The 15,724-nt window shown below is 40.0% G+C and overlaps 1 protein-coding gene across 1 annotated transcript in view; it reads right to left on the bottom strand.

Moving 5' to 3' along the window:
* Positions 1-15,724, bottom strand: part of Btaf1 (B-TFIID TATA-box binding protein associated factor 1) — an 87,361-nt gene continuing 71,637 nt past the window's right edge. Inside the window, exons 30-38 of the mRNA XM_021194493.2 lie at positions 15,447-15,576; positions 13,186-13,327; positions 12,972-13,102; positions 10,663-10,788; positions 9,504-9,656; positions 8,418-8,629; positions 3,042-3,201; positions 2,597-2,767; positions 1-1,510 (exon numbers count right to left, since the gene is read on the bottom strand). Of these exons, the coding sequence (XP_021050152.1) occupies positions 1,367-1,510; positions 2,597-2,767; positions 3,042-3,201; positions 8,418-8,629; positions 9,504-9,656; positions 10,663-10,788; positions 12,972-13,102; positions 13,186-13,327; positions 15,447-15,576 (1,369 nt within the window). The 3' untranslated portion in view covers positions 1-1,366. The remainder of the gene's footprint in view (positions 1,511-2,596; positions 2,768-3,041; positions 3,202-8,417; positions 8,630-9,503; positions 9,657-10,662; positions 10,789-12,971; positions 13,103-13,185; positions 13,328-15,446; positions 15,577-15,724) is intronic.

The raw sequence follows: 15,724 nt of genomic DNA, 5'->3' as shown, positions 1-15,724 counted from the left end.
CAGACTTTACAATTTGATGTTTATTCTCTTGTGGAATGCTAGGTTCAGGATTACAGGATGGTTGTCAAGGCTACTCAAGTGTGACAAACTTCATATCTAAGTGCTGTGGAGCTTTTTAATTATTTTAAACAAAACCCTTGTTATTGTACAATTGAGGTCTGATGGTTTTTAAGTTGATGTCTAGGTGTAGGACCAGACACAAACCTTAGGGATGTTTATTACCTGTACATACATATATACAAATATATTCCACATGTGTGTATACACGGGCATGTATTAATTTATGTGGGAAAGTTATAAAATTATATATACATACACATACATGCATATCTATATACAGCTACCCACCCTCACCATTGAGCTGTTTTAACACTAGCTCATTAGCTCTCTGCTCAATTATTATTGCTGTCTGGTATAACTACATGATTTTAGTGCCAAAGCCAGACACATTTTCCAGTGTAGGGTGGACACTGTCATATAAATACGCGTATCCTTGTGTGCTGTGTATAAAGAGCATTCCTCCCCACGTGTCAGGCATGCCCTGCAACAGTAAACAGTCTTTACCACAGGGGTCAGGATTTAAGCAGTGTAAAATCTATGTCTGGAAAACTGTGTGTTCATAGTTACAAAATATATATATATATATATATGATTGAAACTTACTGAGTACATACAGGTTCTTTGAATCTGGCTATATCCTAGCCATTAGATAAATTAAACAGAAACCCACCCTCTAATAGGATGTTATTGTAGCCTTAAATACCAGTACCTGCATTTATTATTTAGTATACTTTAAAAGTGAACAAAATGTTGTTAAAGGATTTGAAAAACACCATATGCATCTGCATTAAATATACAAAGGTTGCCACAGGGCCTGGTTCAATTCATTGCTTAACATTTTCATGTCCTAGGGTTAATATTAAAGTCACTCTGAAATTCTGAAAAGTATGGCTCATTAAGGCTTTTATACAAAAGAAGCCCTATTTGTAATCAATTATAAAAACAAGTACTATTTTAAAGAACACAAATGCATACAAACACCACAGCACTGGTGGATCTCATCGTGGAGAAAGTGACTGTAGAGGAGGCTGTCCCTGCAGAAGCACCTCCTGGTAGCTCATGGAAACCTGGCTGCTTCCTGTCTGCAGCTATTCAGCATGTAAAATTTAAACTTTTCACATTAACAATGTATTTAATACAGTGCAAATACTTGAGAATAACTTGTTCCCCAATGAAGCAAGAGCCAGCACTAAGCTGAGTAGTTTCAGATCTGTTTATACATTCAGTTAAAGTTCGCATAGACTTAGTCTGCTGAATATCAGCAGAAGGTAACTGAGCAGCAGCAGTTGCACCCGGCACGCAGCAGTCACTCAAGAGAGCGCATGAAGGCCTCCAGGCTATACTCCGAATCATACTGCTCGGTGTCCCAGAGGTCACTCAGGTTTTCAAGAACTGACTTCATGCTTGCTTTTCCAGAAGTGGAGCTGTCAGCCTTTTCTGCTTTTCCATCCTAATACAACATTGGAAGATAAAGTGAGTTTTATTTTTTGTTTTGAGACATGGTCTCATTATATAGCCCTGGCTGTCCTTGAACTCAAGATATCCACCTGCCTCTGCCTCCCCAGTGCTGGATTTAGAGGTGTGTGCTACCATACTCAGTTTAATTCAGCAATATCAAAGATCAAAGGCTAGCTATAGCGCAGTGGTTGGATCCCTGAGTTCAATCTCCAACACTAGAAAGAGGAAAGCAAAATGGATGGGGAGAAGCTCAGGGACAGAGCGAGTGCCACTGCGCCCCAGTCCAGCACAAACCCAGGCACACACAGGGGAGGCAGGCTGTAGAAGGAGTTCAAGGTCATTTTCAGCTATACTGCAAGTTCAAGGATAGTCTGAGATATGTGAGAGTTTTCTCAGTCAACCAATAAATAAGATGAAAACAGGCACAAGAGGGAGGGATGAAGTAAGACAGGGTCTTACAATTTGGTCCAGGCTGACCCTTTCTGCCTCAGCTTCCAGAGTGCTGGGATCACAGGCCTTAGCCACCATGCTCTGATGTGGTACATTTCTGATGGTAGGTTATCTAATAGATTAGTAGTTTGGTCCCCCACAATAATAACTCTGAGCCAGGGCCTCAGAAGCCAGATGGTGGATGACAGGCACCAACCCCTAGATATACACTTTGACATACACACCCCAAACATAATAAAATAAGTGTTATTTTTAAAAATATGAAGTGTTGGAGGCTGGAGAGATGGCTCAGCAGTTGTAGAGGGCTCAAGCTCCCACAATGAGCAGCTCTCAACCATCCTATTACTTCAGCTCCACAGGATCTCATGCCAGCCTCAGCCTTCATGGGCCCTGCACTCTATGTACATGGGTGTTCTGCCTGAACATCTGTATGAGAGCAGCGGATCCCCTGCACAGTAGTTACAGACAGTTGTGAGCTGCCATATGGGTGCTGGGAACTGAAGAGCAGCCAGTGTTCTCTTACTAATCCCAGAAAACGAAGCTACAGCAGCCTGGACACACACACTTCAGAGTGCCCACTGTCAGCACAGGCAACCCCAGGACTGATTAAAGCTAAGGAAGTCTTTACCTTGTCTAGAGTGAACAGGTCAAGAAGCTGATCAGTGCCCATACTCTGTAAGCTAGAGTTTTCTTGGCTAATAACAGTATTTGCAATGTTCATCTTGAATTTCTGCAAGCCCATTATCTTTTCTTCTAGTGTTCCTCTGGTTATCAACCGGTAGACATTAACCACACGTTTCTAAATAAGAAAAAACAATTAAACCATATTGTAAACTGATAAACTCAGGTTGTCAAGCCAGCCCTTAGTGTTAGCTTAAATCTGACTGGAGTTTTGTCTGTCCCTGGAATCATAGAGCACCCTAAGACAGCACACACAGAGACCCAGGCGTTTGTAGCTGTGCTAGAAAGTGCTGGTGGAAGCGATCTCACTGAGGTGAATGCGCACTGGAACCCAGTCTTCCTGCTCTTCTGTAGTTTCTGTCTAGCATTTAGTGCAGTGTTAGATGACGCACCTGCCCGATACGATGGGCCCGGTCCATGGCCTGTAGATCTCGCATAGGGTTCCAGTCATGCTCCACAAACACCACAGTGTCAGCTCCAGTCAAGTTAAGGCCCAGGCCACCAACATGAGTTGTGAGTAGAAGAACATCAATGGATGGGTCATTGTTAAATCTACACACAGATAACAAAACCAGAGTTAGCATCCTTTATTAAAATGAAACATACTACTTTAAAAACCTGTCTTAAGAGTTTCTACTGCTGTGATAAAATCCTATGATCAAAAGCACCCTGAGGAGGACAGGGCTTTATTCCAGCTTAGCACTCTGAGTTCTAACAGTTCCATCACAGTCCACCATCCAGGGAACTGAGGGCAGGAGCTGAAGCTGAAGCTGAAGCCATGAAGGATGCTGCTTTCTACCTGCCAGGCTTGCTCCTTGTGGCTTACTCAGCCTGTCTTCTTGTAGCAGCCCAATAGCCGAGGAGTGTAACTGCCCACAGTGAGCTGGACACTCCCACATCAATTAAGAAAATGAAACACAGGCTTGCCCAGAGGCCAATCTGGTGGGGGAATTTTCTCAATTGAAATTTCTTCTTCTAATCAACTCTAGCTTGTGTCAAGCTGATATAGAACTTGTCAGCACAGCCATGGTATGGATGTTTGTTGTTATCCACTGAGATGAGAATGTCCTTTGAATACAAATATACTGTGATGGTTAAACTCTGTCAACTTGATAAGACTTGAAATAACCAGAAAAGGAATCAGCTTTGTCTGTGAAGAGGTTTCTAGGTTACAAAGTGGGAATACCTGTCCTAAATATCATCCCATGGGGAGATTTTCTGGACTAAATGAAAAGGGGAGGGGCTGGAGAAATGGCTCAGCGGTTAAGAGCACTGACTGCTCTTCTGAAGGTCCAGAGTTCAAATCCCAGCAACCACATGGCGGCTCTTCTGGTGTGTCTAGAGACAGCTACAGTGTACTTAGATACAACAATAAATAAATCTTTGGGCTGGAGCAAGCAGGGCCCGAGCGAGCAGAGGTCCTGAGTTCAATTCCCAGCAACCACTTGATGGATCACAACCATCTGTCCAACTACAGTGTACTCATATACATAAAATAAATATCAAGCACATGCTCCTGCATTCGTCACTTTCTTTTCCTGGCAGCAGATGCAGTGTGACTAGCTGACTGCTGCCCTGACTTCTCCAACACAAGCTGTGCCCTTGAACTGTTACTGCATATTTTGTATAAACGCTTATATATACATAGGCATGCATGCATGCACATCTGTATCAGAAAGGATTCATTAGTCAGAGATCGTATGAACAGAAATAAGGCCAGACAAGCTACACTTTACAGCAGATGCAGGTTAAGTCGTAAAGGTAGAGATGTTATAATTAAAAACCCAATAGTGAACTTTTAAAGTGTGGGCAGGTGAGTGGGAAGGCGGAGGCAAATGATCAGGATAGCTATATTTACTAGTCTTAGAATATACTCATAGGGGCTGGAGAGATGGCTCAGTGGTTAAGAGCATTGACTGTTCTTCCAGAGGTCCTGAGTTCAAATCCCAGCAACCACATGGTGGTTCACAATCATCTATAATGAGATCCGATGCCCTTTTCTGGTGTGTCCGAAGACATCCACAGTGTACCCACAGACCCCGACAGGCAATCCAGAAGAAAAGCACACACTACTGAACAAGAAATAAGAGAAAGATTTAAATGTCTGAAGTCCAATGAAAATGAGAACTCATCAAAACCTCTGCAACCCAATGGAAGCAGCTGTAAGAAGGAAGTTTAGAGCTCCGAGTGCAGACATTAAAAATCCAGAGCCTGTGTAACAGCTCAACAAGTAATGGCATGGTGGAAGGACAGAACTGACTCCAGAGTTGTTCTTTCACAGACAGACAGACAGACACACACACACACACACATGCAAGTTGTGCTCTTAAACCCTAAGTCCACAGAAAAAAAGAAAGAAACAAAGGTAAGAAATTACATTTTAAAAAAATCTAAAAGAAAAAGAAAGAACAAAATAGTGGGAAAAAAAAAAAGGTTCTCTGAAAAGATACACAAGAACATCAAACAGCCGAACTACAGCAGAAAGCTAAAGAACCTTTTACAAAATGAGAGCCACAAAATTCAGATTAGAATATACCTTAAGAACTACTGTAATTAAGAAACTAAAAGGAATGGATATATTTCTAGACAATCTACTGAAATATTTCACAATTAAAAGAGCCCAGGTCCAGCCGGAGTCACTGAATTCTGAGTCACTCAGTGAGAAGCAACACCAGCATTCATCAAGCCAATTCACAGCAAACAGCAAAGACTTCAACCTTTTTAAAAGCTAGTGTTACTGATATCAAAACAGTTAATAACAAAAAATATATTCCCTATGATGAACAATATTATCAATAAATACTTGCAAGTCAAATTAAGTAACATTGGAAAAAGATGGTAGTCAAGTTGGCTTCATCCCAGGGGTTGGCTTAACCTATGCATAATAGTGGATGTAAATCATTACATAATGGACTCAAAGAGAGACGGCAAACAATTACTTCAATAGGTGCAGGAGCTGGACAAAATCCTCAGTCCCTTCAAGATAAACTCAGAGAAAAACTAGGGATAAAAGGAACATATCTCAATGTAATAAAGGATGTATATGACAGACATTCATTTTTTCTAAAACCTGGAATAGAAAAGGGTCCAAGCTCTTCACTATAATCAATATGGTGCTTGAAGAGCAGTGAGATGAGAAGGAAACAAAGGGACGAAAGAGGAAGGAAAGTCAGAGGTGGCAGGTAGCTGGTTTTTAGTAGATGACTTGAGTTTTATCTTCATCTTAGGCTGGAAGACAGCTTAGTGGTTAAAGTGCTTGGTGTGGACCTGGATTCAAGCCCTCGGTACCCACACCAAAAATAGGTGAATCCTGGGGCTGGCTGACGAGGCAAGTCTAGCCTCAACCAGGTTCAATGAGAGACTGAAAACACACACACACATACACACACACAATTCCATCATAAAACTCTTAGATCTCACAAACTTTTAAGCAAAGAAACAATTAAAAATCTACATTCAAAATCATTCAAAGGCATTCCTACAAATCAGAAACAGACATGCTGAGAAAGCAGACAGACAGTCTTAGAAGACCTTAAGTAGGAGATTAAAGGGCTCTACAAAGAAAGTTATTTGTTGTTGGTATATGGAAACAGTGTCTCTCTATGTAACCCTGGCTTTCCTGGAACTTGATATGTGGCTAGGCTGGTGTTGAACTCATAGAGAGATATTTGCTTCTGCCTTCCAGGTGCCAAGATTAAAGACATGTGCCACCATGCCCAGCTAGTAAGATTTAAATTTTGAAAAAGGACACTGAAAGACACATGTAAATGAAAAGCCCTCTGACTAAATTTAGAAAATTGTGAAAAGGGCTGTATTACCAAAAGCAACCTACAAATTCAATGTACACGTCCCAACCTTTACTACTCTACCAAAGAGTGTACAGGCAGCACTGACAGGACTCACTGGGGCAAAAATAAATACTAAATAAGGGTTAAAAAGTAGGATAGAGTGAAATGGGAAAGTATGAAATGAGGGAGGTATGAATATGATAAGAATATAAAACAATATTTCAACAAGCTGGGCATGGTGGCACATGTCTTTAATCCCAGCACTCAGAAGCCAGAGGCAGGTAGGACTCTGAGTTTGAGGCCAGTGTGAGTTCCAGACCAGTCATGGCTACATAATCAAACCTTGTCTCAAACAACATAACAACTTCAATAACTTCACAAAAAATGGGGAAGAATCCTATTCCTATGAACTACAGAAGACCTGGAGTAAGCAACGCCGTCCTGAGCAAAGGAGACATCGAGAGTTGTTACTAGAGCTGGTTTCTAAGCCACAGGAAACAGCGTATTTCAAGGACACAGACATTGAAAATAATGCAGTGTAACAAAGGACCCAAATATACACTCATGTACCAACCTCAACTTCAACAAAATGCCCAACACCTACACTGGAGTAAAGATAGTCCCTTCTCACTGACAGTGCTGAGAGACTGATCTCCACACGAGGTCCCTGTCCTCCTAGATAAAAAGAACAATCCTAAACGATCAGAGACTTTACTAAGAACTGAAACTTCCCAAGTATAAGGCAAAATTAGGGAAACTAATTTGGGATATAGACAAGGTCAAGGACTTCCTAAAAAGGAATCCAATCACTCAAGAAATAATATCTCAAAAAATGATGCCAGGAACTAAGAAACAATATTACACATGATTAAAAAATAAAAAAAAAAAACTTTTTTTTTTATTAGAGCCGGGCGTGGTGGCGCACGCCTTTAATCCTGGCACTCGGGAGGCAGAGGCAGGTGGATTTCTGAGTTCGAGGCCAGCCTGGTCTACAAAGTGAGTTCCAGGACAGCTACACAGAAAAACCCTGTCTCGAAACCCCCCCCAAAATAATAATAATAATAATAATAATAATTAAATTTTAAAAAAAAAACGAAACAAAACAAAAAACAAACCCTTGTATGTCAAAGGAACACAATCAAATGAAGAAACAGCTTACAGAATGGGGGAGGGGGAATCTTTGCTAACCTTAGAGGATTAATATGTAGAATACACAATGAACACAAACTAAACAACTCAATCAATAAAATGGGCCACTAAATACATGGAAGAGAACAAAAAAGTCATTTAACATTACTGTCTATCAGGGAAATCAAAATTAAAACTTCACAGATTATCAGAGCAGTCATTAAGACAAACAACAAGAGCTGGGAAGATGGCTTAGTGGGTAAAGCACTTACACAAGAGTACTGGAGTTCAGATCTCCACAACCTACCTGAGTGCCACATGGCCATGGCAGCCTGCCTTTAATTCAAGCCCTGGAAGGTGGAGACAGAAATGCCTGCAGTAATTTGGCTATAAAGACTAGCCTTACTGATAGCTCTGAGTCTGAGGAGACCCTACCTAAAAGAATGCATTAGAAGAGAATCTGAGGTTTGAAACTGAACCTGGGAATCTGCATTCTCAGAACGCTGATTTCATCAATGTATTTCAAGCAGACTTTGCATTTTGCTTCTAGATGAGCTGGCTTACTGCTTGGTTTTAGCAGAGAAACAGTAGCTAGGACAGAGGGTTAGCTAAGCTGCCCATCTGCTTGCTTCCAGTCTGACCCCTAGCGTTATGCCTTCCTAATGGAACCACTAGCACCCTCACAGTGCTTCTGTAGCTCTGGGGTAAAGGAAGTTTACGGGGACTGGATCACGCAGCAACACACCTGCAGGTATTTACCCAAAGAAAACATGACTGGAGGCAAAGGCCTTCATGAGTAATAACCTGTAGACTCTAACTTGACCTGGCAGCTGTGCAGAGGGAGCTACTTACCGGGAAACAATGGAATGCCGCTGTCCAGGAGGTATGCTGCCATCTAGTCTCAAGTAAGTGACAGAGGGCAGGTGGGGCTTGAGCAAATCATGTTCTACTATATCAAGCATGCTTTTAAGCTGACAGAAGATCAGTATTCTGTGCTGTGCCACAACAGACTCTGTGCCACTCTCTGAAGAACTGCCATTTCCCAAACCGCAGTCCAACAGCAACTTAGGGAAGAAAGCATTACTTTCATTCAACAGAAATAGACAAGTATTTGCTACCACACATGCTAGCTACTGCAAGTATTTCTATAGAAAAAAAGATTAAATGTATTTATGGATTTGTAACCTATCTCAGTCCATTAGTACTTGGGGCTAAAACTGACCACCCAGCTTGCTTCCCCCTTCCGTTAATGTTAATTCAAGGCAGTGACACAGATGTCTCAAACAAAAGCTATGAAGTTACTTCTTTAAATAAGGGATCATGTATAGTGATGCATATCTTTAATCTCAATACTGAGAGAAGCAGGCAGATCAGTGAGCTTGAGGCCAACCTGAGCTACACAGTAAATTACAAGCCAGTCAGGGCTACATAGCGAAACCATGCCTCAATAAATAAATAAATTAAATAAATAAATAAATAAATAAAGTTTAATTGTTTAATTAATTAATTAAAAGGGCCAGTCAAAAGCACACCACTGAGTGACCCCCTTTAGATGAAACAGCCGAGGTAAGAGGTAAGTCGTAGAAAGCAGGTTTAGCATTTTAAGAGGAGGATGGTCAGTGGGTGCTCAGGAGGCAATGGCTCTGGGTGACAGACTCCTCAGCGACCTCGACAGTGACTGCTGTACAGGACTGTGAAGTAATGTCAGGGCTGCACAGTGGGAGTGGTACATCTTTTTTTTTTTTTAAATCTATAAAAAATTGTAAGCCAAATTTAGAAATACAGTAAATGGTAAACACATCAATAATCTTTGGGAAAAGCAACGTGTTCTAATATTATATGCTAGGGACATTATTCTATCATTGAAAGACATACGTACCAACGTGTTCTAATATTATATGCTAGGGACATAATTCTATCATTGAAAGACATACGTACTTGTTTCAAGGCTGAGAGCTTAGGGGCATGTTGAATATCATGAAGAGAAGAATTCTGAATGGCCAGTTTTTCAGTAGTGCTCTTGAATTCTGGGTGCTGAGGGGTTAAGACCAGTGCTGGATGGTTGCAGAGCTTACGTAAATATTGTAACGCCTTTAAAGGGGAAAACAGCTATGTAAGTGGGCTTTTATAGCTCAAGTGTCTGTAATTTTGTATCCTTTCCTCCCCAGTCCATTTATCTAGAAAATTCCTACTCGGTGTTCAAGATCCAGTTCAGAGCAAGATAGCTCAGCCCATAAACCATTTGCCATAAGCATGGGGCCCAGCACTCAGATCCCTAGAACATTAAAGGGAAAAAGAAATCTGAGTAAACATGGGGAACGCCTGTAATTCCAGTGCATGGTGGAAGGACACTAGGGATTCCCTGACCAGAGAAGCCTGAACAGCAAGCTTTGAGGCTCAACAAGATTCCCTCCCTCATTATGCAATGTGGGGAACCATCTACAAGATACTAGCCGGGTGGCACATGCCTTTAATCCCAGCACTTGGGAGGCAGGGGCAAGCACATATCTGAATTTGAAGCCAGCCTGGTCTACAAAGTAAGTTCCAAGACAGCCAAGGGCTACACAGAGAAACTCTGTCTTGACAAATAAAAAAGAAAAGGGGGAAGGGGGAAAAAAAAAAAGCTAATGTCAGCTACAGATGAGCACACACAGATGTGCACCCACACTGCACTGCATTTACTTCATTACTTTCTGAAAAGTAAGATCCTTCATTCTAAAGCCCTCTTTTCATTTAACACAAATGTGTGCTACACTCTGTAAGGTAGATATTAAAAGCATTTTCCCATTGCTAATATTAACATTAGCTGGGTGTGGCGGCACATGCTTGTAATCCTAGAACTCTGGAGGCAAAAACAGGGGATTCGAGGACAGAGGCTCATGTACCATTTACATGGTGACCATGCAGCTAGCCTGAGCTTTACAAGGCTGCCTCTCACAGACAAACAAAACCAGCAAAGAGTAAATGGGTACTTTGATATTTTTCATGTTATTTTCAGTGTTGGAAAAAAGAGAAATATGCACTTTAGTCTTCTATATAAAAACAGCCCCCATTAAAGAACATTCTTTAATTCTTAAAAGTAGTCTATAACCTCTACCTGGAATACATGACCTGTAGCTTTAAGTTTTGGTTTTTCAGGTTCTTCTGAAAGAACGGCTGAAGACACGGTCTCATCAACATCACACTTGGCACGCGACTTAGCAAAATCTTCATAAAGCTGAACCTGTGAAATTGTCCCAGGGAAACAGTTAATATACATCTAAGAAAAGGGGTAGGGGTGTGTGTGTGCGCGTGTGTGTGCGCGCGCGCGTGCATGTGCGCACCATAAACAGTAAATTAAACCAGCCTTTATAAATAAAGCAAACTAAGACACCACTACCTCATTATTGATATTAGAGATAATACATTACATCTGTATGTAAGTTGCCTTAAAATTACATTTACAGAAAAATGAAAAATTAATGTGTTAAGTTCATCTGCAAAGTATTACACACACAAACACTAAATTTTTCCTTCACTTAGGAAAATAAATTATCAACAAAAGGGAGTCAGATCCATTATAAGTAAATGAGAAAAATCTATTTTTAATACAAGTCTATTAAAAAACAAAACCGAAAACCTCAGTCCCTTCTGAGACTAGATTTTACAAGAATGTTAGTGCTAATTTAAAGCATTACCTTGTACTAACATAATGCAAAAGGAAAAAAAAAAAATCTATCAAGGATGAAAGAACCAAACTCACAGAATACAAATCCATAAATGCTAACCAAAGGCAAAATGTCATGTCCCTCTGAGTTCTCGCCCTCCAGAACATCTAGCTGTGGGTTTGCCTATACCATAGTACTATGGCACTAGAATATTATCACCATTCCCTCCCCAGAGGGCAAAAATATCCCATTACTCATAAGACATTCCTTTCAAGAAGTTCTTTTCTTTTCTTTTTTCTTCTGAGACAGGCTCTCTCTGTGTAGCTCTGGCTGTCCTGGAACTCACTCTGTAGACCAGATGTTAAAGCACAGAAGAACCAGAGCTCCCTGCCCATAAATCCAAGGTGAATAGATCAGAACTGGCTAACGGGCACTACACTAACATATACCAGAAGAGGATAAGGTTAGATTTGGGATAATTCTATGAGTCTTTGATGTGTTTGACCTTGCCAAACCAAACAATACTGAGACAAAATATATAAACTAACCACGCAAAATGTCTAACAAATGGTTTGAATGAAGAGAGTACAAGGAAAGCCCACAATAAAACTCTTCTAACAGTCTCTGCGTATAAAGTCAGAAATGGGTTAAAATGTATTTGGAACAGATTGAATACAACTAATATTTCAAGTACAATAACATCCCAAAGATCAAGATTTTATACTTAACTCAAATAGTGTTATTAGGCAAGTTGCTTACTTTTTCTCACTTTTGCTGTATTTTCAAAATCAGGGAGTATGTAACATCTATAATGCTGTCTTAAAGATGACACAATACTACTCACAAGCAGATTTTGGCCATAATAAGGGATTTTGTTAATATTGGTATCCTCTCTGCCCCTTTTTGTTTCTTGCAGTATCAGTTACCAATGGTTTGAAAATACAAAATAAAAATTCTAAAGATAAACTATTTATATCATGGAATCAGATACCACTCTGTGTAGTAAAGTCCTACATTATCCCAAAATACTCTGCCAGGGATGTAAATCACCCTGTAGTAAGCACATTCATGTTGCTTATGGCACCTGTCCATCAGTCAGGTAGCCTCAATTCCAATACAGATCAACTATCGCCTCCTCTATGACTTGTGTTCAAGTAAGTCTTTTTAACAGATGAGCTTTTTTTTTTTTTCTTTTTCTTTTTCCCCTCTTGCTCCGGTTCTTTGTTTCTCATTATGGATAGATGTGAGCCACCAAGTGGCTCCTGGATTTGAACTCATGACCTCTGGTAAAGCAATCGGTGCTCTGAACCACTGAGCCATTTCATCAACCCCTCAAGTAAGTTTTATTTCACTCAAAAACAGCCCACGAGAAGTCATAGTGCTTTCTTTAAGTGAAATATCTTAATGAGTAGGTGGGGGGGAGGGGAGTGGGCGTTACTTGGTAGTTTAGGGCCAGATTCCAAAGGATTACACCCTTACACTTGGAGGGGAGAAGAACATTGGTCTCTATTTTAATCTACAGAACACAGATCACTATCTTTAGAGAAAGTATGCTGTCCCTTTGGAGGGAAAGGCTCTAGACTCCTCCACTAGAGTGAGATGTAGCTCTTGTTTATTCTTTACCATTCACATCAATATTTAAGGAATATGTCCAGAAAGTAACCAAATAAACTGGAGAACTTAACTATGATGGGCATCTGAAAAAAGGCTGTCCTGTTATTAGCATTCTATCAACAACTACAATGACCACATTCCTAACCTGGAGAGGGCTAAGAGTACAGTAATAGTCTTGAATAATTTTAGGTGGAAGATCCTGCAAAACATCTTCTTTCATTCTTCTGAGAAGGAACGGCAGGACTTGACGGTGCAGTGCGTCCATTGCAAGAACACCTGTCAACAAGGAGAACAAAGTTTTGAATGCCTGTGATGCATCATACTCCTGACCATGAGGATGTAATGTACTTCTTCCTTACCTGCTTCTTGTTCTCGACTAGAGCTTCGTGCATCCCTACTCGCTAATATAGGTTTGCCATATCGAGCAGCAAACTGGCGTTCAGTACCCAAAAATCCAGGCATAAGGAAATCAAATAATGACCACAACTCCAAAACATTGTTCTGAACAGAAAAAGAATCATCAATTATCTTTTCTTCATTTTGGAAAGTATCATTTCCTAGTAGATCTGGATCCTAACTTTTTTCTTCTTCAGAAACCTCAGCAGCGCAGGCTCTGGCTCAGCACACTCAGCTGCTCTCTAACATGGACACTCTTCTAATCCCACTAAAGCTCTGCAGAGCAGAGACCCACCTGACCGCTTCAAAACTAAAGTGGAGGAAGAAAAAAGATGGCTTTTTAACTGGACAAATCCTCAAACCTTCTGATGTCTCAATCAAATACAAGTACTTAAATAGGGCATGCACCTTTAATCCCAGCACTTGGGAGGCAGAGGCAGGTGGATCTCTAAATTCAAGGTCTACCTGGTTAACATAGTGAACTCCAGGACATCCAGGGATACACAGAGAAAACTCTATCTTGAATAATAATAATAATAATAATAGTAGTAGTAGTAGTAGTAGTAGTAGTAGTAATATAGTAATAGTAATTAAATCTAAGTCTCTCCCATCCCCTTTTAGTGCACTTTAAAATAGACACATACCAAAACCAACTTTGGGCTAGGGGTTTAACTCAGAATTTAACACTTGCTTGAAATTGTTGCAGCCCTGGGATTGATCCCTAACAAAACAAAATAACACACATTCTTACAGACACACACAGCCCACAGAACTTCTAGTAAGTTTAGAAAAATCTATAAAAGAAAACTTAATGATTATTAAAATATGCAATGCTTACTAAACTAGCTATAACTGTAAGCCTCAGAACTCCCTTTTTCTTACTTTTTATTTTTATTAAGATAGAGTTTCTTTACAGCCCTGGCTGTTATGGAACTACCTGTGTAGATCAGGCTGGCCTCAAACTTACAAAGACCTGCCTGCCCCTGCCTCAAGAGTGCTGGGGTCAAAGGGCTGTGCCACCACATACATGTGGCTTGCTCCTGTACCTCAGCACGTGGGAAGCCGAGGTAGATGAAACTAATTTGAGAACAGTTATACTACTACACAGAAAAATCCTGCCTTGAAAACAAATTTTCATTTTTAGAGCTAGAAAATATGGTTCCACTAATTGGAGAATAAGGTAATCTTCCTACCAAAAAGGTGGCTGGCTATCCAGGCAAGATATGAACATTTGCTGAAATTTTCACACCTCTACTGTGTGATATTTATTTCTAAGATGGTTCTATTTTCACTGCTAAATCAGATTTCTAGGTAACTACAGAAGTAGAATGGTCAGGGTAGGATCAAATCTGTTTTAAACATCAAACAAGAGTTATTTAATTAACCTAAAAATTAGAATGTAAGTATGACCTTTAATAAAACTTGACCTATTTAAGAGGCAAGCAGACCTGTGAGCTTGATCTATAGTGAGTTCTGGGCTAGTCTCAACTATATAATGGCAAAGGAGATGGGACACCTTGAAAGGAGTTAAGAAAGAGTTGCTGCTCTTATAGAGGACCCAGATTCAGTTCCCAACATAGTGACAACAATTTATAACTCCAGTACCATGGAATGTAACACTCTCTTCTGGTCTCTGTGATCTCCTTATACACAGTACACAGGCAAAACACTCATACACATAAAATTAAAAATATATAAATCTAATTAATCTAATAATCTGATTAATTATGGCCAGGCAGTGGTGATGCACGCCTTTAATCCCAACACTTGGGAGGCATATGCAGGTAGATCTCTGTGAATCTGAGGCCAGCATTATCTACAGAGCTAGTTCTAGGACAACCAGGGCTACATAAAAAGACCCCATCTCAAAAACCAAGAAGAAGGAAAAAAAAAAAAAGACTACTTATGAAAGGCCAGGTGTGATCATGTATATGTGTAATCCCTGCATTCAGGAAGCAGAGGCAGGGGTATTACAATGAATTTAAAACCAGCTAGGATTTCAGACCAGCTAGGGCTACATAGTAAGACCCTGTCTCAAAATAAAAACAGACAAAAGTCAAACCTGCATGCTCCTGCCACATACCAAAGGAGCCTTCACAAAAACAATTTAACTACTTTTATCATCTTTATAAACTAAAAGACTCCGTAATTTACTTCTAAATGCTATGCAACCTGGCAAGTTTATTATTTCTGTTTTAAAATCGGAAGAACTGTAAACAATTACCTGGATTGGTGTTCCAGAAAGAATAACCCTATAATTAGCAGTCAGCTGTTTTACTGCTTTGGACAACTTGGTTTTTCCATTTTTTATGACATGGCCTTCATCAAGAATACAGTAGTTAAATTTAATATTTCTAAGGAAAAATAAATAAATAAATGTTATCCATCTTTTCCTACATATCAGACATTATAGGAACAATCGTAGAAGCTGAAAAATTAAGTATTCTCGACTTCAATATCAATTTTTCTTTTTCGTTTTTCTTGCTAGAAGTATTTCATGGA

Source organism: Mus pahari, chromosome 1 (genome assembly GCF_900095145.1).
Source record: "Mus pahari chromosome 1, PAHARI_EIJ_v1.1, whole genome shotgun sequence".
NCBI lineage: Eukaryota > Metazoa > Chordata > Mammalia > Rodentia > Muridae > Mus > Mus pahari.
The sequence above is the reverse complement of the archived record's forward strand: the minus strand, read 5'-3'. Positions and strand labels throughout refer to the sequence as shown.